Below are 25,189 nucleotides of genomic sequence, written 5' to 3' on the forward strand. Positions count from 1 at the left end.
ACTCTGATAACAAAAAAAAAAATAACTATTGAAAAAAGAGAATAGTTCTGAGAGCAATCTTTTTGTGGCAGCTATTAAAAAAAAAAAAAAACTTCTGTTTCAAGTTATACATATTTTTAAAAACTTCTTTGAAATCAAATATCTGATAAAGGTTTATTTCCACATGATTGATGGCCAAACATAATCTAAACTATAATTAATGAAAATGGCATAATTCAAACATAAAAAAGTGTTTAATATGTACTTTATAGAACAATCTTAAATTTGGCTTCTAGAATCTTTTAGCATTATTTATTTCTATGACTGTTTTGCATGTACACAAATAATTGCCTAGTAAAACTCTAATGCATAATTTTTTACGTTCAAGCCTTAATAATTTTTTCCGATTGTTCACCCATGAAAAAAGTATTGTTTGTAACAATCACTGATCTCTATAAAACTGGATAAGGGATCCCATATATTAGAATTGGTAAAATTTGAAGCATAAACTAGCGCCACTAAATGAGTGGTAGAACCAATAGAACTAAATAAAATGAAACTGCGCATGTGCAGAGGTAAGTGTAGGAGTTGGGATAAAACACTGCCCTACCATCATGATTACACTTGCGAGCGCACACAATGGTTTTTATTTAGTTCCCAACATCTCATTCTGCAGCGCTGGAGTATGCTTCAATATTGAACACTTAATTTGTATATCACGCCATAAGGATCCCCATCCAGTTACATACAGATCAGTCGTAAAAATACATCATTTAGTTTCTTGTTATAATGTGGTCTGTTTATAAGACTATAGATTTCAGCAAAGAATCGTTTTTCTTGTCACATGATTTGATTAGATGCAGTAAATCTTTCTATTCTGCGCTAATATGCAGACACTGACTGTAACATGTCTGCTTTTCAATCATACGGTTCTGGGTTCAAATTCTGGTTAATTTTCACATGTTAAAAAGTTTATCATTTTAAAAATAAAGTAAATTATTATACAACACCATAGAGTATTTAAATAAATATATATTTTACCAAAGTAATTTGTTTGATAACTCTTACCAAAGCAAACTATGGATAAAGGAAGTGATTTAATACCTATGTATTAAATCAATAAACCAAGGGTGGTTTACATTTTGTCACAAGCTTCTCTTTTTTGCAGTATTACTTTTAATATCTTGAGCTTAAACAGCTGTAATCCCATTTAAGCTTTCACTACTTTATGTGCCATTTATTTATTACACCTTCTCCCACTGGAATCATTGCTACATAACTAAATTTTTGCCCTACAAATGCATTTTTATTAGACCCTGGTGTTAAAATCTTACTTTACAACAAAGAGGTTGAAATCTAGAGTTAAAGTATAAATTCACTGCACTTATAAACGAACAAAAATTAAAAGAATTAAGTTAATTAATTCTGCCTTTACGCAGGTGCCAGAATTTTTGAGCCTACTGGTGTGTAAAATGATAGATCTGTGCCTGGGAAGAATGCATTAACAAAAAAAGGTTGGTGAGGAAGGAATTTTTAATGCATATACTGAAAGAAGTGTTTTAAACCCTTACCAAAAGATCCCATGGATAATCTGATGAAGAGATCAGCATATTACAGATATGGTACACAATACATACTAACAATTACCAGGTTGCCAAAACCATTTTCTATATTGTCAGCTCTAAAAATGAATTTGTTGCTTCTTATTAATAATAAGTTCTAATAAAAAAGGGTAGAATAAAGTGATTTACAATGACAATTACTTGTATATGTGTTTTTTGAATAAAGTTTTGTTATGATGAATTTTATCAATTTTTATAAAAATTTAAGTATTATCAATGGTCCTTCTCACGAAAGGGCCATTGATACTACACCTCTCAGTGCAAGCCAATGATGGTGCAGCCGCAGAGATATTGCCAAAAAAGTGGAGGGTCGCCCATGGCTGGAAGGGGGGGGGGAGGAGGGTCCACATCCTTGTTAGACATGGATGCCCTCACGATGCAGGATGAGTTTCTCCAGGAAATTCATTTACTGGTGAGCCGGTCACTATAGATGTTTTATCAATACAACCAGCTTATGGCTTGATACAGGTAGTGATATTAGCTGTGCTGCTCATCCTTGTGGACAAACTGCTGTCTGATGGGCATGTTCGCATTGGGTGGGTGGCCTGTCGGGTGACGCGGCGTGCCTCCGATGAACTCTGATTTACATACTGGAGTCCAGGATACAGGGCCAAGTTCTGTAATGATGTAGAAAGAAGTGACCATTGTTTTGTGTCATAAGGCCGGCCATATACGTAAAGATTGTAAGCAGGAGCCTTGATGTACATCTGCAAGTTATACGGTCATGCGCCCAGAGGTCGAGGATGCAAATAAGGTCCATCTGTATCAGGAGTTGTGTCATCACAGTAACATCATGGTGTTTTTGAGGGACAGCTCCACCCTGGAATGGTGGGGGGGCTTTGGTCTTCCACCTTCAATGATCGGGTGGGGACTCCTTTGAGATACCATTGGGGGGAATGTAAGACCGGAGTCCCGGTGGGAAGTTCAGGCCTCCTAAATGAGGAGTTCTGGAAACTTCTCATTTGAAGGATGGCATGCAAAAATACCAAGTCCCAGCTGCCTGGGGAGAACCTTGTGTCGTTCCGGGATAGCTTGAGGCGAAGGCAAACCACCTGGAGCCGAGTTTATGCTTTATTGCATGTCTGACTCGGGGGGGGGGGGGGGGAAATACACATGTATTAAAAAAAAGTATCATCAATAAATCACCAATCTCAGTTGTTAAATGAAAACTGTGCATTTCATTCAACAGGTTCAAGTTTGAAGTTGCCAGGCTTGGCATTTTTCATACAATTAAAATTAAATTTTCTCATCACAGATAACTATTAATGAGTGTCAGTCAATTATAGATAAGAGAAAATAAATATTTAAAATGCTTGACTCCTTTTATTTCTGCAGATAATATAAATCATCTTCAAATCAAAAACAGTGATTTTGTTAAAATTAAATAATTCCCAATTTCACTGCTCAAAAAAAAATCTGTGCAGTATAAATAAGAATAAATGAGGGCCCTTTATATACAGAAGCACATAATAAAAAGAAAATATACAATAAAACAAATATTTTGATAATACATGTACCAGAACATAGAAAAGTTTTTTTAAAAATAATTATAGCATGCTAAGTTGAGGGTTATAAAAGGTTTACCTGAATTTGAAGTACCTTTCACTAAATCAAGGTTTTACAGACTTTTCTGAAAAAAAGCGACATTTAGTGAGAGCTAACCTATACTAAGCTTAAGTTTTTATAACTTTCTTAAAATAAAATGTGTTATACCTATTTTATATTTCTTATATATAATACATCAGATATACCAAAACTAAAACTTATATTCCTACAAAAAAATAAATGTAAGTTAAAAATAAGTTTTCTATAAAAATAAAATAAGCTAACAAAAATGACAAACTTAACTCACTAGCAAACATGTAGATTATATTAGCTGAAATAGGGCAAGTAAAGTTAAAAAAAAAATAATAAAGATAAAACAATCTACTATCAGCCAGATAGGAAAATAATACATCTAGAATGGATTATACAATCATCAGGCAAAAACAAAACCAGAGAAATGGACATGTTTGTTGATAATGTTATAGTTTAATTATGAAACACAAACTTAGTTATTTGATCTCTTATGAAGGATTATTACCTTAACTTACTGAACATATTACGTGTGGTTGTAACATGAAAGTTATGAAATTTAGGATAAGAAATTGTAAACTTAAGTTGCTCACTTTCCTTTATTATTAAAAATTATTATTACAGACACTGATATGTACACAGTACATAAAAAATGAATAGTTCAGATAACTACAACTATTTTAAATTATCAAGTTATGAAATTATTTATATTAATTAAGAAAAAATATTTACACAGAATTTGATTTATTAATTACATGCATTTTAAAAAGAAATAAATCTTTTAATGAATTCTTGTACTTAATATCATTATTAATCATACCATGATCTTTTACTTGTTTTATGTTTATTTGGAGAAGGTGACCTATTACGTTTCTTTCTTTCTCTGGAAGATGATCTACGACTATGACTGTGTTTTTGTCCTTTCTTTTTTTCTTTATGTTTCTTAGATCTTTTTTTTAAATCAGCCATTCTATCTCTTTTCCTCTTGTAATATTCATCAGAACTCGAATCTGAATTGCTTGAATAATCTTTCCTATGAGTTTTTGATTCCTTATGCTTAATATGTAAGGTTGTTTCTTTTGAATTCTCTCTTTGTTTATATTCTTCATATTTTTTAACATTAATAACCTTAGAGTTTTTGTAATAATCTTCTTTTGAAACAAGCTGAACCATAAATTCATTAAATGTTAAAACAGAACTACCTAATGCCATTCTTACAATCAAACGACCAGTTTCATCATCAAAACCAATAATTTCACCAAATAAATCCTTGTGAGTACCAGCAATGATTCTCACAAAACTTCCTTTAAGTAATCTTACAGGTTCATTATTTGATATTGATGTTTCTACTTGTTTAATTACTTTATCAGCTCCTAATCCTAAACCTTTTGGTCTTAAAACAGGTTGTTTTGCAGCAACTACTTTTTCGTTTTTCCCTATTCCTTTTCCTGGAGCCCAACCCATTCCCCTAAGCACTGCCATTCCGAATTTATCTACAGGAATAGATTCATAATCTTCTAAAGTCGATTCCTTCTCACCCAGTGGTGCATCTGTTGTTAAAGGAACAGAAATGATACTACTCCCCTCTTCATTATCTTTCACTTTTTTCAAATCTTCAATTATTTCTCTTGCAGCTATTTCATCTAACGACTCTAATTTGTTGGCAATTAATGAACTATTAAGGTCAGTAGCAGGTTTTTCATTTCCTTTCTCACAATTATCATTATCATCACCAACAGAACTGCTATGCAAAATTTTATCTAATAACTCACGTCTTTTTACACTTGATCCATCCTTTTTTGGTAAAGGTATAACTAGAAGTTCGGGTTGTTTTGGTACTTCATTCTTAACCTTAATTGATTTCTCTTCAACACAATCAATAAACTGAACATCTTCGTCACGTTTAACCTCTTTATTAATTGACACTATAGATACTTTCGGCTTAGCAAGTTTTTTAAAAGCGAACGATATTTTCTTTCCGTCGTCACACATCGTATTACTAATACATGCAAGGTTCTACTACATTAGGTTATGTTTGAATTATAGACGCTACACAATACACAGCCACCATAATTATCTTGAGAAGCTTCACCTATTAAACATTTGAAATTAACATTTGAAATTGCTTATAAAATAATCAACTTTAATAATAATAGTAAATGCCTCATAATAAGATATACTTATTTCTGAAATGTATAATATTTTATTTTTGCTTAAAAATGTTAATTGGCTAAAGAAAATGGATTCGACATATTAAACATTGTTATTTATTAAATAAATCTCTTAATATTCAGCATATTTAATCTTTGTATATTTAGGGGTAAATAATTGTATATTTATCTGTTACAAATTAGGTAAAAGGTCATTTATTTGCAATCATTATTAACAGCATTATTATTTTTTTTATTATTGAAGTACCACATTAAAGTAATAACAAATAACCGTTTCTTTACTTACATCATAATAAAATCTCTTGCTTTTTTATTAAATATAAATGACGTTTAGTCACGAACGTAACATTTTGGCGAAGAAGAAGAAGAATGATAAGTTGATACTTTTGCAGCCATATTTCGGCAGAGCAGACGATAAAGAAGTGTAGTGCGATTGATTTATCTTGTATTCGTATTCATTTTTACGGTATTTTAGCGAATCGTTTAATTTGAATGAATATGTTTTTGAAGTGTATGTTTTAAGTGATTAGTGATGACCATATGTTCTTATACATCAAGTTTTAAACATATTTTCTACATATTAAAACAGTTATAGTGTAATCAAAGTAATGCAAACGCGGTGTAGCCCTGATGACTGGGGACGAGGCTCCTCAGAGTTAGGTTAGAATTGATAAGAGATAATTTTGGTAGTGAAATGTAACATTAAATATCTATGTATATGTTTGTAATTATTCTGGAATCCTGAGGACTCGGGAGGAAGTCCGGAGGAGACATTTTTGGTTAGTATCAAATTAACAAATTATTATTTGTTTTTGATTTGCCAAGTTTCGTATGTAAAACGTTATTTATTTAATTTTCTTCATGTTTGTGAGATGCAGTTTTGAGGTTTGACGTTTTAGTAAATAATCGATGTGTAATTAGATTTTGTAATGTTATAGCAGTTTGTGTTGAAATTCAGCATTATATTTAGTAATGGATGTTTCTTTTCCAAGAAGTAATAACAGTACGGTTTCTTTTTAGGATAATTACCAATTACTTGAATAAAATATTATATCTTTATTTACAATTAGTTTGTACGAAATATTAACTTGATTTATTGCAGTCACTTGTGTAAAGGAATGTTTAATTAAAATTATACTCTTATACATTTGTGTATACAGAAAGACAGTACATAACAGAAAGAAATTTAATGGTGAATAACATACATTTGTATTTATTTATTTTTTTGAGTTATGAACCATTAAGATCCAAAAAATAAAAAAAATGGTCACAATACTATTTGGATGTATGTTTTCAAATACTTCACTCGATATCGCAGAAATTGTTTGATGTGCAATCTTGGAATTTATTATGATAGTAGGCATTAATTCTCTTATAATTTTGAAAAAAAACCACCTAGATTAAATTTTTAGAATTATTGATGTATGTAGGGTGGTTAACATTGCATTGAATAGTGCAGTTTGACATGCTGAAGGTTTGATTTTCCTTAAATTTACATTTTGTGATATCTCTGGATAAAGTAATGCTTTTGCACTAAGTTTAACTGGTAAAATTTTACTGTTTCCATTATTATGAGGGTTCAGTTTTTGTTTATTATTTTTTTATGAATAAATTATGAGATATATAATTTTTTCATCATTTATTATTAACTGTAAGGTCTACATTTTAAGCTCTATCCCAACCTTGGAGTAGTTTATTATTATTGTTTTCAGCTTTTTATTTTCTATTTATTAAATTGGTTTTGGTTGGTAAAATTATATGTAGGCTATTTTTAAAGATTTTTACTACAAATTATTAAAAACCAAAGATAATTTCATTGGCATCTTGTAATTTTAATTTTGATTATTTCCTTAGAGAATGCTATTCAATTCTAATTGTGATTAATGTACGTGTGCTCTTTGAATTTATGTTGTGTAAATATATACATATTTTTAAAAGTAAATATACTTTCCCTTAAGATTATTAAAAGAAACTATTATTACACGGAAAAACAACTATTACATGGGAAATACTACTAGCATTAGGTTATTTTGTTTTTAGCTGATTCCTAGTTTTGTTGATGTTATTGGTGATTATGATAATGGATGAAAAGTTTTCATTACATTAAATGAAAGACTTTTATTTTTATTCATGCATATTTCTTCTTTTTTTATTTAATTTTTTTTTAGGTAACTTAATGAAATCAGTGTGAGTATTATTAAAAACTATTGAAAACTGATTATTTTAAGATGAAATTATTGAATTACTGTTATAATGGTAAAATATACTAGTTATTATTAAAAAATGCATAGTTTTGTAAACTTTTAAAGTAAGTATTTTTTACTGTGTTTTCTTTTTAACGTATGTATTACAGTACATACTTTTAAAGTGCGACTATTACTAGTCTTTAGAAGTTTTAAAAACTTGTATTTCTTATTACACAAAAACTGCAGAAGACCTTTCACCTCTGGAAGAAATAAAAATAGTGTAATTTAAAAGTAACACTTTTATAACCTTTTAAGAATTTAAACATCCCATTATGTTTTATGCATTGATTATTCATAAATTCCTTTTAAACATAAAGTTTTAAAGGTTTTTTAGACATATTTTGTATCTACATTGTATTGAATACATACTAATATGTAATTTTGAATAAAATGCATTTCTTGTTGTTGATAAATGTGTTATAGTATAATAAACACTTGTTATGGTGTAATTAAACACTTATAGTTTTAGTATAATAAACATTTAAGTTAATTTACAACTTTCTTGTTGCTAAGTAAAAAAAAAAATGTTCCACTTTTTATTTATACTTCAACAGTCTAAAGCTTATATGATTTACTGTTCGTGGTATTAGCTATTACAAAAAATAATTTCTTTGAAAAGGGCAAATGTTAAAAATTATGCAAATTGAAGTAATTATATAAAATTATTGTTGTGAGAAAATTTAATTAAAATAGAATACATTAATATTAATAAAAAAAATTATAAATGTGTAAAACTTAGAAGTAATATTTTTCATAAAAAGATTTGGATTAATGCATTTCAAATTGTTATTATATGTAACTTTTTGTGTTATTTTTATGAAATTATATGATATAGGTACATTATCATTACAAATTTTGTAATGAATTCCCATGGTTTCCCCTTATTCGTAGGGTCAAATATTAGGAGATATTTTCTTTTCTTTTTTTTTAATACTGAAGTGGTACATTTATTACTCTTCTTACGTGATATATTTAATGTATAATTATGTACAAATCGGAATAAAATTTATTAACGTAATGAACCAGTGTCTTCTGTAGGTTACTTATTGTTGTTGTTGTTATTGCTGTCATGATTGACTTAAAAAAAGCCATTATGAGAATGATTTGTTCACAATTTATTGATTTAAATATTTATGTTTGAGGTTGATGTTGAACATTTTTATTCAGTTTTTTTGGTTATTCTAAGACTGAAGTGTAGTGCCTTTGAATGTTAAATATTTGGTTAAGATTCAAAACTGCATTCCATTTTTTAAAAATATTTTTATACAGTGAACCTAGTATGAATATTAATCATGTGGTACAAAAGATTGATTTCAGTTTTCGTTTTTTGAAAAGTAGCCATGCTTACTGGATTTAGAAAAATATAAATAAAGTGTAGTATATTTATAATTTAATAAATTAACGGTAATTATTTAGTTGAGATGCCGCACCCCGAAATCACAAAAAAAACATATCAAATTCATTCAAAATTAATATTTATTCATTTAATTATGTATTTTGGATGTCGGAAAATAGAAAATTAGTAAAAATTTACAAACTCGACAAAAACGCAACAACTACTAAAAACATCACGAAATAACGAAAAAGTAACAGAACTGTTAACGAAAACCACAATAATAACCATGAATACTCGGAGCAAGATAAACGCAACCGCAATCATCAAGAGCTGAACCTAACCTAATTAATTATTTATTACTTATATAATCAAAACATTACTGTTGTTTAGTCAAGATTAGCGAGCGTAGGTTAAGTTTGGTTAGATTATATTATTTATTTTCATGTTTATATCTTTAAATATAATATTTCACCATGATATAAGTATTTTTTCGATTTTCATTGTGCTACTTATTTGTATCATTATGTTAATTTTTACTAATTTTTTATTTTCCGACACCCAAAATACACCATTAAATGAATAAATATTAATTTTGAATAAATTTTCATTTTTTTTTGTGATTTTGTGGTGAGGCACCTCAACTAAATAATTACCAATTAAACTTTAGATTAAAAATCGGTTAATTTTATTTTTTTATAATTTAGAACTATAAAGAGAGTGTATCTTCCCCTTATTTTTAACCCCTACCGTTGCGAAGCGAAAAAAGGCGGTTATGTTTTTGACCTGTGCGGTGTATGTTACGATTTTCTCGGTTTCTATTGCAGCTATGGGCTTGGTTCTTTCAGAGGATTATTTGTCATGTTACTCCCGTAAATGTTATAAATTTTTATTTAATTTTTTAGTTCCATTTTTAAGGTCGAGTTTTTAATCTTTCATAAACATTTATAAAATTCTAATTCTAACGCACCTGTTATGCTAATGTGCTTAACTTAATTTTATTTTGAATGTCTTTGATTAAAGTTTGTTGTTTAAAATTTAATATTCTAAACAGAATTGAGCTGATGTATGTTGTGGCTTACGTTGATGAAAATCGTGGATAGAATTGCTATCATACTTTTGAAAATTCAGGCAATTTTTTATTTCTTAAGAAAAATACAGCTTTTTAAATTTATATTCATCAGGTTTTTTTTTGTTGATTCCCATGAAAAAATATTTTTTCGTAATAAGGATTTCTTATGGGGTGAAGTATATAGTCAGTAAAGTATACAGTAAAAATTTTCTAATTAAAAAATATTTTGTAGTTGAATTACATTGCCGGATATAAACACGTCCTGTCTAACCATACAGTTTTCACACTTCGATATCTATAATAATTATATATTCGAATGTTCAACTTGTATTCACTAAACTATTTTATATTTAATATGTTTTTTTTTTACTTGTTTGTGAACACCAATTTCGAAATTAAAAAAAAAAAAAAACAATTCTCAGCGGTTTAAATTACGTAAATTCATTCTGAGTGTGCGGCTATCCAAATCAACCGCGTCCCTCGAAGGAGGATGAGTCATCACCAAAATTTTAGCTTGAAACTTATGTCGAAGTGTAAACCAAGCACTGCGATCCTATCAGTACTTATCGTGAGACCTTCACGTTTACCACACATCCCGTATCCAAGCAACAGAAACCAACTTTCTTCGTCTCCAGTACACAGCTTACCGGGAGATTGGAATCATAATATCAAAATTAAATAGCCTTTATTTCGCGTATCAGTATTCCCTTAATCAGCCTTTATCAACTTATCACTTTCAAAACAAATCCACCTAACAGCTGGCGGCTCCTCTTCAGCTCAAGCAGGCCCGTTAATGTCGCTACTCGGTCCATACCAATTACAATAAGAAGTCAGACACCTTCTTTAAAGGTTCCTAAAATCGGGTGTGTAGTTCATACTAACAAAATCTCGTTGACTTTCAGCGTACAAGTTTTCATGAGAAGCCTTTCATACGACGTCACGATTTGTTAATAAAGATATATTTTTACCGAAGGGCGATAATACGGTGAACCGTGCTTTTTTATTGGAGAGAAATACTAATATTTATTATTTTATGAAATATTTTAAATTTATTTTTACAAGTTTTATTTATATTTTCATGATATTCGACCGTTTAATTTTTTTCATTCGTCTATGTATATAAATGTCACTATGATAATTTGGACTGACCATCTACAATCAACTTCAGGAAAATTTGGAGACTTTTTTAGTTACGCTGAACAAATATACGCACTTTCGACTTCATCGGTTGCATTATCCTATTTTCTCAGTTAGGTAGATATACTCTTACTTTGTTAGTAATCCGGCTACGGACAGCCACTGTTCCAACTGTTAATGAATATTAAAAGCTTAACGTAGAAATAATTGTTTTGTCTGTCTGATCAATGATTTTTCAATTTATTTGTGTCTCCATCCTCATTTGCACTTTACCGATGAACGGCATTTATCCGGTGTTTACAGAGTTACTCCAATAGATCTGTACCTCTGAAACTTAAATCTCATCATATGAATTTTACGAAGACTATCTTAAAAAGAAAAACGTTGTGCGCCCTGTAATTGAAGACCAATGCAACGAGTGTTTGTTTCATTAGCTTGACCGGTCCGCCAAAAATGAATGATATTAAGGAAATATAAGCCATTTTAAACATATTAAACGCATTTTTAACGGTGATTATAACGTAGAATACCGATTAAACGTCCTTGTTAGGCATAAAAAACAACAGTTAATTCTTTCACGTATTGTTTACAATTAAACATTATCATGTCATTTTTTGTTCGTAGTAGATGATTCAATTAAACGTTTTCAGAATATATTTGTTGAATTTTGCTGTCAAATTTAAATTACGTAGAAAATTAATTTTATTGTCGGCCTCTTAAGAGTATTTTCATGGGATTCTATTTTTAGCTATTTCCCAACCATCCGTATTGGCAATAAAATCGGTCGTCATTATTTTTGGGAACCTTTTTCTTCCTTGTAAAACGTCATATCACTTAGATCGGTTATGGATAGATACTTGAGCCCTTAACCCAGATATACACTTGAAATTTATTACCATAAGACAGGAATAAAATCAGACAGGGATTCAGCGAGTTTATAATCGATATCTGCCGCAATAGAAGCTGCGGGAAATTCATTTATTTCCCGTCCTGTGCTGCTTAAAGATTACATATTCCGCGTAACCGTAAACGTAAAGAATTCTACTAAAAAATCAGTTAATTAAACTATATGGTCTCGGATATGGTCCCATAGCTTACGGCACTGTTGGCCGTAGGGCTACCAACCTTTTAAGATTATTTCTGAGAAATATACGCGGAATGAGCGGATCAAATAGAATATAATTTCATTTTTTCGAACATCTTTTGTAATCTGATTAATTTGTAACTAAAACTGTAGAGTATCATAGATTATACAGTCTCTGGAAGAAACACAGATTTTGAATGTCAAAATAGATTTGAAGGTGAAAACAGATGAGAACAGATTTAGCCACAGCCTGTGATTTTCTTATTGTGCTTAAAAGTTTTGATTTTAGTGAAGGAAAAGTGAAATGTATAAGAAAATCGAACGGAGGATAAGATGAAAGAAAAATCATTAAAAATAGTACTATTTAAGGAAATCAGAGAATCTGATTAAAAAGATATCTAGAACTGTATAAGAAAAGTTGAAGACAGGACTTCTTAGAACTAAAGATGCTCGGAAATCATGTATTAATTCAAATCATGTAAGGCATTATAATCATGTAAGAAATAAAATTAAGGGAGCATTGAAAAGGGCAAAAGCAAAGGGATAAAAATAATTTAGAGGAAAATTCTTAAAATAATGGCGCAACATTTAAGGGACACCAGCAAACTCTAAAGAAAACTTAACAGGAATCCTAAATGTAAACGTAAGAAAGTCTGACTGATTCAGACCGTCCCAAATTAAACTAAAATCTCCCCCAAAATCGAAATTAAGAAACGCTAAAATAATATTAAAAGAGTTTTAATGTTAAAAGAACGAACTTAAAAGAAGAAACTATTGAAAAATGTTAAAATAAAAAAAATCGCCCGACAGAAGTTAACACAAAGATAATACAAGATTTTTTTTTACAGTTTACTAAATTCAAATTATCAAACTTAAACCCGATTTCTTCTACTTTAAATATGGAAAAAGGGGACTTAGTAATAAATCAAGAAAATCTAAAACAATTAGCTAAATATTTTTAAAACCTGCTTAACTGCCCCGACAGTAGAGAAACTTTTATTTTCCAGAAGAATTATGAAATTTCTCCAAATCACCAAACGCAGAAAAATAATAAAATGGCATAAATAAAAATAATAAATCCTGTGGAGAATCATAATTCCACAAATACTGAAATATCCACGTGACGAACTATGTGAAAAACTTGAAACAAATTTTAAAGAAATTTGGGAAACTGAAAAAATCCGTAAGATTGGAAAAACGCTTTAATAAAACATCTCCATAAAAAAAGGAACTAAGACATTCATCAACTACAGAGGAATTTCACTACTGTCAGTATCATTCAAAATTTTATTTAACATAATACAGGCAAAAATAGAAAAAAAATCTAAGAATATCAAAGTGGATTTAAACCTGGCAGAAGTTGTACTGAACAGATCTTTAATCTAAAACAAAACAAATAAAAATAAAAAGCTACAGTAAAAAAGAAAAGTAAGGTAATCAATAAAAAATGGATATGGGTTTTTTTGCATTTATCGACGTTTGATGACCCAGGGACCCCAAAAACACAAAAAAAAGGTGGAGGGTAATGTTCTACGTACGAGTATTGGCGCGTTTGAAGCTCAACAAATTTTGTAAACCGATTTTGATGAAATTTTATACCAATTTCATAAGGGGCAATTTGTTGGTAAAAGTTTGGGTTCAATAGCTCCAAGGGGTGAGGTTGTTTCTTTGGAGTCAATTTTCTTAAAATTTTATAAACATAACTCCACTTTATATTAAGCTCAGTACATGCTTATCTTACCACTTAAAAAAAAAGAATTCCCCCCCCCCCCAATTCTCCTCTGAAAATAAAAAAACCGTTTTATTTATTGCATATTTTTTAAACGAATTTTATTTTGTCTTCCTAAGCATAGTAGTAATGCACGTAGTCAAAAAAAATACTCTGGGGGTTATACTAGTAGTGGGGGAGCCGATTAAAGTTTAAAAATATAGATTTTTGCATTTTTTATAACTTTTTTCATGTGTCATTATTTTTCCACCGTACAAGAATAAATAATAACCAATGTCAGTAAAATATAACAACTTTGTTGTCAGATCTTTCGAAAAAGTTTTAGCTCACGATCATTAGGAGTCTTTTTAGATAATTTCTCTAAATTTCTTTTCTTATTAAAATCACAAGTCGCAGGTTTCTCGCCTTTGATCTTGAAAGCGGCTTTTTAATTAGGGAAAATTTTTGCGTGAGAGTATTCATCTTTAAAAAATAATAAATCCAATTTTAAAAATAAATTGCACTAAAAATTATAAAATACAATTTGCTATTTTTTTTTTAACGTAGCGTCGATTTCTAAAATTCGAAATATAAAGAATTTTTAATATAGTTTATTTTAGCAGATTTTAATTTTCTTAAAAGGTTATTTTCCATCCGTTTTTAACTATACAACTTTTAATATTTTTAATCGTGTATGATCGGTTAGTTATTAAAAAAGTAGTACACAATACTACTTTCAGATTCATCGACTAGAAATATAGAACGTTCATCAATATAAAAATAATTTTTAATTTAATTATGAAGCCTTTACAAACTTAAAACACGCTTTCGATACCTCAATGAATTCTCTAACGCTGTTTTAGTCATTAAACCATACATTTTTAGACGGAGTGCTTTTAGAAGTACAAAGGGTAAATAGTAGCTTTATCCTTCTCTAGAGATATTTCAATCTTTTGTTTATTCAACAAATTTGGTCCTACCAAAATATTTACTCCAAAGGCACCCTGATTCTTTTCCAACTTGACTTCCAATTATTACGCAAGGCTTCTTTTTTCCAGAATCCTAATATACGGTATATTTTTAGCGTATCATTTCTAATTGCACCACCTTAAAGATTTGAATTATAGTAATCTTTACATATTTATCTGATATTATGTTGTTTACTATGCTTTCTTACATACACAATATGTCTGAAAAGTTCCCGAACTAAATTTCTATAATCGATACAAGTAACGCCATCTGTCGGTAAACCAAGGAGCTATGTAGTACGATGTCTGACGAGTGTATGTACAAAATTTCATCACGTTTTGTCACTCCAGTCTAAAGTTATATTCGGCCACGTACGTTGTGTTCATGTGACCTTGTGCGAGCTCGCGATAGGAAACAGAGAAGCGCGATAAAATTTTGTGTTCGACTTCAAAAATCTTTTGTTGAAACTTATTTTACGATTCAGCAAGCATTCGGTAATGAAGCTGCATCTCTTACTACAAGATACACGTGGTGGAAGCGGTTTAAAAATGGTAGGTAGAGTCGTTGGATGACGACCAACGAAGCGGGAAGCCGTCAACAGCTGTTCACGATGAAAACGTCGAGAAAGTGGACGAGCAACTGTCCCAACTGGTCAAACCGTGAATTCTAAATTCTATTTCGTAATAATGAAACGCCTGATGCGTCGCATTCGTCGAATCCGGCCCTAGTATCGGGATTTGGGCAGTTGGACTCTCTTGCACGACCATGCCTCGGCACACATGACAACACGTTATTACCCCGCAAATGAAATCATCGTCTTATCCCACCCGTCTTGGCTCCAGCAGACTATTAGCAGTTGAAGGCGAACCCACAAATGATTTCTCCAGAGTGTTTGACGCGTTCTACCGCGCTGCAGCGAGTGTATAACGAGAGAAGGGTTCTATGTAGAGGGCTGATGCGAGTAAATTCTTTTATCTTTCAATCTGTATTTTTATTTAATTTAGTTCAAAAACTTTTCAGACAAACTGTGTAATTGCCAATTATAATATTTAACCTCTCCTTCCTACCTAAAATTATGATGAAACTATTTCCTCGTTTCTCTACCACATCTGTTCGCTACGTTTATCTCGTGCAAATTACTTAATCTTCGTCTTCCCCTCTCTATACACTCAGAATGTTTTTTTAAATTTTATTATTACGACCTCACACATGTTTTTGCACGAATCTTAACGAAGATCTATGAAGTAATAAGTGAAAAACTGACATACTCTGTTGGGAAATCGAACCTAAGATCACCTGATGTAGAACCCGGCATACTAGAAGCCGCTGCACCAACTGCCGTTTCCCCAAACATTCTCATAATATCCACATATATCCTTTAGCTTGGACATTAATTTTTCCCCCTAATTCGAGACAGTCTTCACTTTTTTCTTTATACCTCGTAGTCCTTTTTTTGTTCTAAACATTAAGGATCACGTTTACATAGTTAGGACTCTCTTTCTTTTCTCAAAAGGTCTTTCGAAGTTCCTTTCTTCCCTCCATCTTTCTTTTTCCTGTTTAGCCTACGGGAATTACCGTTCAGGTATTATTTCAGAGGATGATATGTAAATGAAGTGTAGTCTTGTACAGTCTCAGTTCGACCAATCCTTAGATGTGTGGTTAATTGAAACCAACCACCAAAGAACACCGGTATTCACGAATCTAGTATTCAAATCCGTGTAAAAATAACTGACTTTACTACTACTTGAACGCTGGAACTCTCGACTTCCAAATCAGCTGATTTGGGAAAACGCTTTCACCACTAGACCAACCCGGTGGGTTCTTCCATCCATCTACTCAGAAGTAACTTTCTTTTTTCTCTCTGAAAACTCAGATTATATCAGTTCTTTAAATTCACTTCTGCTTTTAATCAAGTCTTTAGATGTTATTAATGTTTTAAATATGTTTTTATTTATTTAAAAGATTCAGTCTACGTGATTCTGTTTTCGTAAAAATCAAATATTTTTTGTCAGTCTGTTGTTATCATTCTGTATAAATATCCATAAAATCTAATCTTTTTTTTGGATTAAATCCCCAATTTTTTCTTTGTAAATTCCTTTTTTACTTCAATCTTCATATCTTGGCCGGAATATTTTTCTTAGAATTCTTTTCTCTACTTTTGGTATTTCTTGTCTGAAAAGCACTAAATAATTCTGTACCAAATACTGCTTCTGGTAGGACCCCAATTTTAAAATGCCTAAATTCTCAGTTAATGACAGGAATTTTATTCTTCGTGAGATAAGCGATATCCATATTTTGTATTCTGCTTTTCATGCATTTTTTTCAATTACATTTGATATAATGATTTCTCCCAGATATTAATCTTCTTTACTCTATTTCTTTGTTTTCGGAAATTTTTAATGGTTTAAATTTTATTCCGTTTGTCATCGGAAAACCATTCTGTTTTTTCAAAGGAAATTTTTACCCCAGTTTTACTTGCAAATTTCTCTAGTTTTTTAATTTTGAGTTTCGTTTCTGAAAAAATTGCAATATCGTCTGGGAAGGCTAATACTGAGCAGTATATATGAATTGAAGTTTTTTTGCCCATTTTTATGAATTCAAACGTTTAATTTTTTAAATTCCTTTTCCCATTCTCTTATAATTTTTTTAGGGCGCAGTTAAAGAGGATTGGTGATAACCATCTCCTTTCTGATTCCAGTTATAATTTCGAATGTTTCTGAAAGTTCTTAAACAATTTACATTCGAATTTGTGCTGTTTCTTTTATAATGTTTATTGTTTTGGAGTCTATTTTAAATTCTTCAGGAGAATAGTGATTCCCTGCGAATAGTCATATATTTTCTTAAAATCTACAAAAATTGTTGCTAATTTTACGATTTTAATTTTTGAGAGGTATGGTAAGATTTGTATTAGATTAAAGATCTGTTCGGTACAACTTCTTCCAGGTCTAAATCCACTTTGATATTCTTAGATTTATTGTTCTATTTTTGCCTGTATTATGTTAAATAACTTTTTGAATAAAATTTTGAATGATACTGACAGTAGTGAAATTCCTCGGTAGTTGATACAGTCTTACTTCCTTTTTTTATGGAGATGATGTATTAAAGGGTTTTTCCAATCTTTTTAACTTTAAAACTATGAAGAGAGGAAAATAATAAGGGAATAGTGTGATTTTTTATCTCTTAAGTTTTTCAACTAATTTGATTTCATTTTCGCGTGAAAATATTTTGAATTGATTTTAAATTATCCTGAAGAAACGGTGACAAAAAGGTATTTCCAGATCGTTATCATGAACAATTTACTTTTTTATATGAAAAATACCAATTTTAAATATCTGGAACAAACTTAACGGGTCTACCAGTGAATTCTACAGAATAAAAAAGGTTCGTTGAAATCGCTAAAAAAAATTTATAAAGAAAGAAAGGAATATGTATAAAGCAGAAAATATTCTCCTTCTATGAAGTTAAAAATTCAATAATGTTTTATCTACAAAAATGGTTATTGCTTAACAACTGCCTAGTAATCATTTTTTGTATATGAATGCTAAAATGAGTTTTGGTAAATGACAAACTGATTATTAAATTAGATGTATAATTTTTTTAAGCAAAATTATCCGTATATGATTTCAACACAACATAGTATTAACACACAATCATACGTGCAACTTTTGAAGCAAGTGAAATATAAATTTGTTATTAATTTCTGAACTTGAAATGACTTTTATTTTTGAAAATTGTTAACTTTTTTTTAATGTGTTGTTTTAATTCTTGTTTGCCGTTTTTGGGATCTTTTTTTTTAATTAATATCATGTATATTTATTTTCTATGTATTCCATATTAAGGAGAAAGTATGATGATCACGTCAAAAATGGATTATCGGTTTTCCTTTGCAATCTTTACGATTTAGTGTCCAACTAGTTCATCTAGATTAAAAAAATCATGTGTGTATGTGCGTACGTATGTGTGTCGTCTTATATCACAGGATTGATCCTACCAATTTTTTTAAATTTGCTAAAATATTTCTATATATGAACATTGACCATATAATCAATTTTCTCAAAATTCGTTAAGGTGGTGAGAGGATATTGCGAAAAAACCAATTTCGATTTTTCTTCAGAGGCGTTTTAGAAAAAACTTTATTAAAGCAAATTTGTTACCTACTAATACATATATAAATAAACCAAAAGTGACTTTTTCAAAAAATACTTCTTAAAATTGAAATATATGGTTTTTTTTTGTTCTTTTGGCCTGTTACCGTTCTTTTAAAAATTTTTGGTAAGTTTATACTTCATATATAGAACTATTAAGAAAGATATATATATAATGTTTTTAAATATAGATTTCGGACCTAAAATGCAGAAATGTTTTCTGAGGATTTTCTTCTGCTTATTTTAGCTTTCATTGAAGAAAGTTTTTCAAAAAAACTTTACTTAAGCAGATTTGTTAACCTTAAAGTATATATGAATATTTTTTCTTTAAATTTATTCCGCATTTCTAATAAATACATATTCTGCTTTTTTATTTTTTATCTAAAAAAAAATAAAAAAATTTTTTTTTTTAATTTAAATATATTAATTTATTAATAATTATTAACCTCTAATGATAAAAAATTTGTACAATAAATAATAATTTTCATTAATAACAATAAAAATTTTTTTTAAAAATCAGAATTTATTAGCGAAATAAAATTTTATGTACTTTTAAAAATGTGTGTACGTAATTTAATAGGCGTACAAGGAAGTTATGCAATGTCATTCGATTTTTTTTCAATGTTTTTAAGATTGTTTTTTTTTTTTTGTTAGGGGTCACTTCTTAATAATTAAATTTTTCCTAAATTTTTTCCACAAGAGTACATAGCCTCTAAAATCAAAGATTTTTTTATTCGAAATTTGGGAACTTTGATGCTTAAATCTTTTGTTTTGGTAGTCATGATTTGACCGGCTTAGCCGGTAAAGTCATCAATAATTTTCCAATATTTTAAAAATTATTCGTGGTACGTGTGTCACGATGATAAAGTTTTCAAAATGTTGAATTGGCTTATCTTAATTTTTTTTTTACATAAATTAAAATTTTGAAAAGCTAGGAAATTTTGTATATATATATATATATATATATATATATATATATATTGTATATAATCTACAAATTAATTACTGTACGGACTTGGAAGGTAAATTAATACCAGTAGGTTATTAAATTTTGTTGTTCGATATAAAATAGGTTACTTCTCTTTCTAAAAATAATAATATTATGAAATGTGTGTTTTGGTAGAAAAAAAATGTGAGAGCACATTAGAAAAATAATATTAAAGTCAGCAATTTATAATTGGCTGAATTGCAGTGGAGTATAGCTTAGCGGAGTGAAGTGGAATGGTATGAGCGGTGAACATTGACTACACCATTCCGACTAGATCATAAATTGTTTTGTAAAAGAGCTAGTAACAATCCTAACTTTCGGTTCAGCTTTAGGTTGTGAATATTTTGTACCGAATATAGGCGCCAGTTGTGATTACAGTCGTTTTCCTATTTTTGTATTAGAGTAACATTGAATTGTTGTATTTTCTACGTGCGTTATAATATCGAAGTAATTGTTTTTCTTTTTTTTTTTTAATAAAATTAATATATTTTATATTTTATCGTTTTTTATTTATTTAGGATCAATTAATGAACCCAAATTAAACTTAACTATCGCCTGTTTTTACATAATATATAAACAACATAATAGAATAATCTATCCCTCATGAACTCTTGGCTTTTACATGGGTAAGAGAGATTACAAAATATTATTTGTTGTAGTTAACTTAAACGTTATATTATCGTGAATGACCAAAATTAGAGAATATCCATATTCTCCGAAGAATGTAGACACGTACCAAATACGTCTGTGAAAGAAGTATTTGCTTATTCGGACCTTCGCCGGTATATGTCGACAAACGCAGATAAGTTTGTTCGGGGTCGAAACGATAACTAGAAATTTAAAAAAAAGTCACCCGATACTAATCTCTAAGGTAAATAGATTACGATAAACCCTCGTAAAGAAAAGGAAGTTAAATTTAAGCCAAACACAACCTGCGCTCGCTTCGCTCACTAACCTTGTCTAATTAATGTTAAATATACAAATTACATGTCTTATTCTACAACAGTGGCGATTAATCAAATTTACCGGATTCAGCATGCACTGATGATGAAAGTTGAATAAAAATATTAAAAAAATAAACAAAGGACAAACCATCTGACCATTTGTTTGTGTCTATCGTTCATCCCTGTAGTTAACATGTTCTGTATATCCTGATTGGTCCTTTCAATTTATAGAATGCTGAAAATTTGATTAAATTTTTTTTTGTAGATGCGGTGAATTTGATTAATCGCCTACAATGTTGGGGAATAATAGAGAATATAAATAATTTGTATATTTAACGTTAATCAGATGAGTTTAACGAGCGTTGGTTATGTTTGGCTATATTCATCCGATTCCAATTTCTATTTGCCTTTGAAATTTGTATAGGATGAATTATTTAAAATTTCTATTAATCGTTTCGACCCCACACCTGAATTTGATCTGTGTTTGTCGACATATACCGGCAAAGGTATAAATAAGCAAATATTTCAGTCTTTCACCTAAGTATTTCGTATGTCTGCATTCACAGGAGAATATCAACATTTGGCAGTTACCGGTCTTTCACGGTAACATATATATTAAAATTATAATAATTTACATATTTAAGTTTCATTCGAATAATATGTATTTACATAATTGATATCTATTATAGATTGTTGTTATATTGGATCATAAAATAGGTGTCTGTGATTTCATGAGTAAATAATAATAGTTAAATTAAATTTAAAGCGTTAATTTTATATCAAAATGTATAGAAACTGTTAAAATTTATTTATTATTTGTCTTAGTACATCTCATTGTTAGCATCCCTTGTAGCTGGTTACTCATCTAAATGTATTCTATCTTTATCCAGTTGCGATCGATCGTCTCACGCGTTATAGTTGTAGCAGCGATGTATCTTTCTCTCAGACGTAATAGATCTAAAATCTTTTCAATGTAGATTATATTTTTAAACCGGCCCCAAAACCAATCAAATGGGTGAGTTATATCTAGACTTCTTCGAATTGAAGTCAACGCGTGAGGCACGGACTCCTCCCTTGATTTCATGTTTGGGGTAAATTTTGTAGTCCTCCAATTTCAAGTTAAGTAAATAAGTTAGTATATTCTATTCAGTATACAATAATAATAATAATTATAAAAATGACGTCACGAATGGGTAAATGGGGGCTGTTCTCTAGCGTTATAAAGAAGATACTATCCCAGCACATTTGTTTGGATCGATCAGAAAAATACCGTGGTAAAATCTTGATCAGAGCCGAGAAATAAAATACAAAATTTATATAATATATAATGTAATAGAAGCTTTTAAGTTAATATTTATAATTAAAAATCTAAATACATAAGATAATAGTAAAATAAGTGAACATATCAAATAAATAAAGTAACTAAAAAATAAATAATTAAGTAGGCATTTGGAAGTTATTTGATCAAGTATTTATATACAAGTTAAATGGAGATGCGGAAAATTCATGTCTTTTTTTAAGTATTATTCAGAAATTCATTGATAGAATAGTATTAAAAGAAAATTATTCTATTTTACATAAATTGGTGAGATCATGTAAACAGATCGGCAATTTATTATAAAAAAAAAAATCATAACGGAAATATAAGACTTTATCGACAGCCTAATAAATAGTTGAGTTACATAAAAACATTCTCTTATATGGTATGATAGAGGTGAATTATTTTTTTTAAAGAAAAAAATGGCCATTTTTTATCAAAAATTGTGGATTTATAAGTAAATTTTATATAGCAAGTTTTGGTAATAGCTTTAGACTTATTAAACTTAATTCTACATTAAAGCGAAGAATTTAATCGGACTACGTATGCACGATTGTTTCAGATGCTCCAGTTTTTGTTATTGTAATACCACTGCACTGGTATGATTGATTAAAACTCAGCCATCATTCTTTATTTGAATGAAGTTTTTTTTTGTTGACATCAACAAATCGAATTTGATGAAAATTTTCTTGTTTATGGCCGTAATTACTTTTTTTAAATTGATGGATAAAACCGGGTAGGTTAAACAGAGTCTTACGAGACAAAATCAGCAAACCTGGAGTGTGCAGATTAATCATAATTTACTAAAAAGTTTAAAAAAATGATAAAAAATTAAAGTAAGGAACAAATCAAATTTTTTAAGTGTATGAACAAGCCAAATAATTCAGGATTATAAAGGGACTCCGGGTACAAAATGAACCAAAATAGGTAATATCAGAGGAAAAGGTTACGAGAGAAAAGATGAATCTAAAAAAAAGAGAAATAACGCTGGCTTGCTTTGTAAACTGTTCGTATACTGTTTATTTTTTATTTTATTTTTTTAAATTTTAACTTATTCTTTAATATTGCATACAGATTTTATAGTTATACGAGTATTAATGACTTTTTTAACAATGAGTGTTGTAAAACGTTTAAAATATCATCGAAGTTAAAGAAATGTTATTGAAAGTAGTGAAACGTTATCTATATATGATGTAAGGGGGAAACATGTCCATGACAAACGAAGACATTATTAAAAAGTAATGCATGGATGAAAATGAAATAAAGTTTAAGCAAAGCGTATTGGTATCATGAAATGGATATGTAAAAAACTACTTAACAGCTGTCTACTCATTTATACGTATTTAAAAAAAACCTGATGTGGGCACCACAAGACTTCTTGTACGCCTATTAAATTACATATACACATTTTTAAAAGTACATTAAATTTTATTTCACTAATAACTTCGAATTTTTAAAAAATTGTTATTAATGAATTATTTATTATTGTACAAATTGTTTTACCTTCAGAGGTTAAAAATTATTAATAAATCAATATATTTAAATTTAAAAAAAATAATGTTAAAAAAATGAAGTCGCATTCGAACCGATGTGCGATTGCCTTTGAAGATCCAAATATTTCATTAATTAAAATTTTATTTGGCTGTAATTCTGGAACCAATGCAAATAAGTACCTCTTATAATATATTGTTGAAAAGCTCTTAATGAGGGCTTATACTACAGTTAAGAAAAAGTCCAAAATCGAAATTGTTTTGGATATAGGGCTTTTTTGGTTCAGTTGATTGCGATCAAAAGGAGAGGTGCACAACTAGATGTTACTAAGTCCTAAATCCAAAATTTCAATATTCTACGGATAATCGTTTTTTAGTTATGCGTGGTACATACGTACGTACAGACATCACGCCGTAACTAGTCAAAAAGGATATTTCCGTTGAAATCTGAAAACCGAAATTTTTCGCGATCACAATAGTTCCTTTACTTCGTACAAGGAAGTAAAAAGGTAGGATATATAAGCCTCAACTTTCATAAAAATTATTCGACGTTGATAAACTTCTTTTTTTTGTTATAATATTAAATTTAGACTGACCCGTAAAGTATGCAAAATTTAAATTTTAAAAAAATTAAGCTATTTTAACATTTAGTTCAGTTAATTGTGGAGAGCAATGTCAAACAAATATCTCCCGCAACTTAATCCCCCTGGCACACTGTTCCTATTTCAGTAAAATTTTCATGATCTTTCCGTGTTATTGTGGCTCAATTTCACATAAGATGCGAGTTTTTGTTTTAAGAGCACACATGCATTACTTATATATATATATATATATATATATATATATATATATATATATATATATTTATATATGTAATTATTTACTTCACATATCATTAATTATGCTAACTTGAATTTTAAAAACAAAAATTATAAATATAACAATTGATCGTCAAAAGGTAAAAAAATAATGTAAACGTTATCCATCATGTCTGTATGAAGGTCTCAATTGTTATGCATAACAATTGAGATTTTGATACTGATATGTGAAGTAAATAATTATAATTATAACACATCAATGTTCCTGAGGATAGATTACTAATCCGAAAGCGCTCGAACATACTATTAAAGATTGTTTGTAAGTGGAAACTATTATGTAAATAAGTTATATGTCAATACCAACAGGCCATAATTAATAAAATTAATCATTATGTATAGATTGACACTTTAGTTAGACCTCAACATTTTTATAGTTCATCAGCCAATTATTTCAAATTCACAGAGAAACAGAAATTTTTGGAAATCTCATCTTTGGTAGCATATTTGTAGAAAGTAGTCCATTTGCTTTTAGAGATTCTTTATTTTTTGAGTTGTAGGATTGAAATTTTTGTTCACTTACGGTACCGTAC

The 25,189-nt window shown here is 29.3% G+C and overlaps 2 protein-coding genes across 2 annotated transcripts in view; one reads left to right on the top strand and one right to left on the bottom strand.

Annotated features, from left to right (window-relative positions):
* Positions 1–3,756: 3,756 nt before the first annotated feature.
* LOC142330235 (G-patch domain and KOW motifs-containing protein-like) lies at positions 3,757–5,221 on the bottom strand. The gene has a single exon (XM_075375390.1). The coding sequence runs from the start codon at positions 5,166–5,168 to the stop codon at positions 3,987–3,989; it is 1,182 nt and encodes a 393-aa protein (XP_075231505.1). The 5' UTR covers positions 5,169–5,221; the 3' UTR covers positions 3,757–3,986.
* A 479-nt stretch (positions 5,222–5,700) lies between these two features.
* The window catches only part of Myo95E (Myosin 95E), a 231,765-nt gene continuing 212,276 nt past the window's right edge, over positions 5,701–25,189 (top strand). Inside the window, exon 1 of the mRNA XM_075375247.1 lies at positions 5,701–6,126. The gene's annotated coding sequence lies outside the window, so the exon portion shown is untranslated. The remainder of the gene's footprint in view (positions 6,127–25,189) is intronic.

Source organism: Lycorma delicatula, chromosome 9, assembly GCF_047948215.1.
Source record: "Lycorma delicatula isolate Av1 chromosome 9, ASM4794821v1, whole genome shotgun sequence".
Taxonomy (NCBI): Eukaryota; Metazoa; Arthropoda; class Insecta; order Hemiptera; family Fulgoridae; genus Lycorma; species Lycorma delicatula.

Bases quoted from the DNA above. Each gene is read 5' to 3' on its own strand.
- LOC142330235 (XM_075375390.1), bottom strand. From the start codon at position 5,168: ATGTGTGACGACGGAAAGAAAATATCGTTCGCTTTTAAAAAACTTGCT.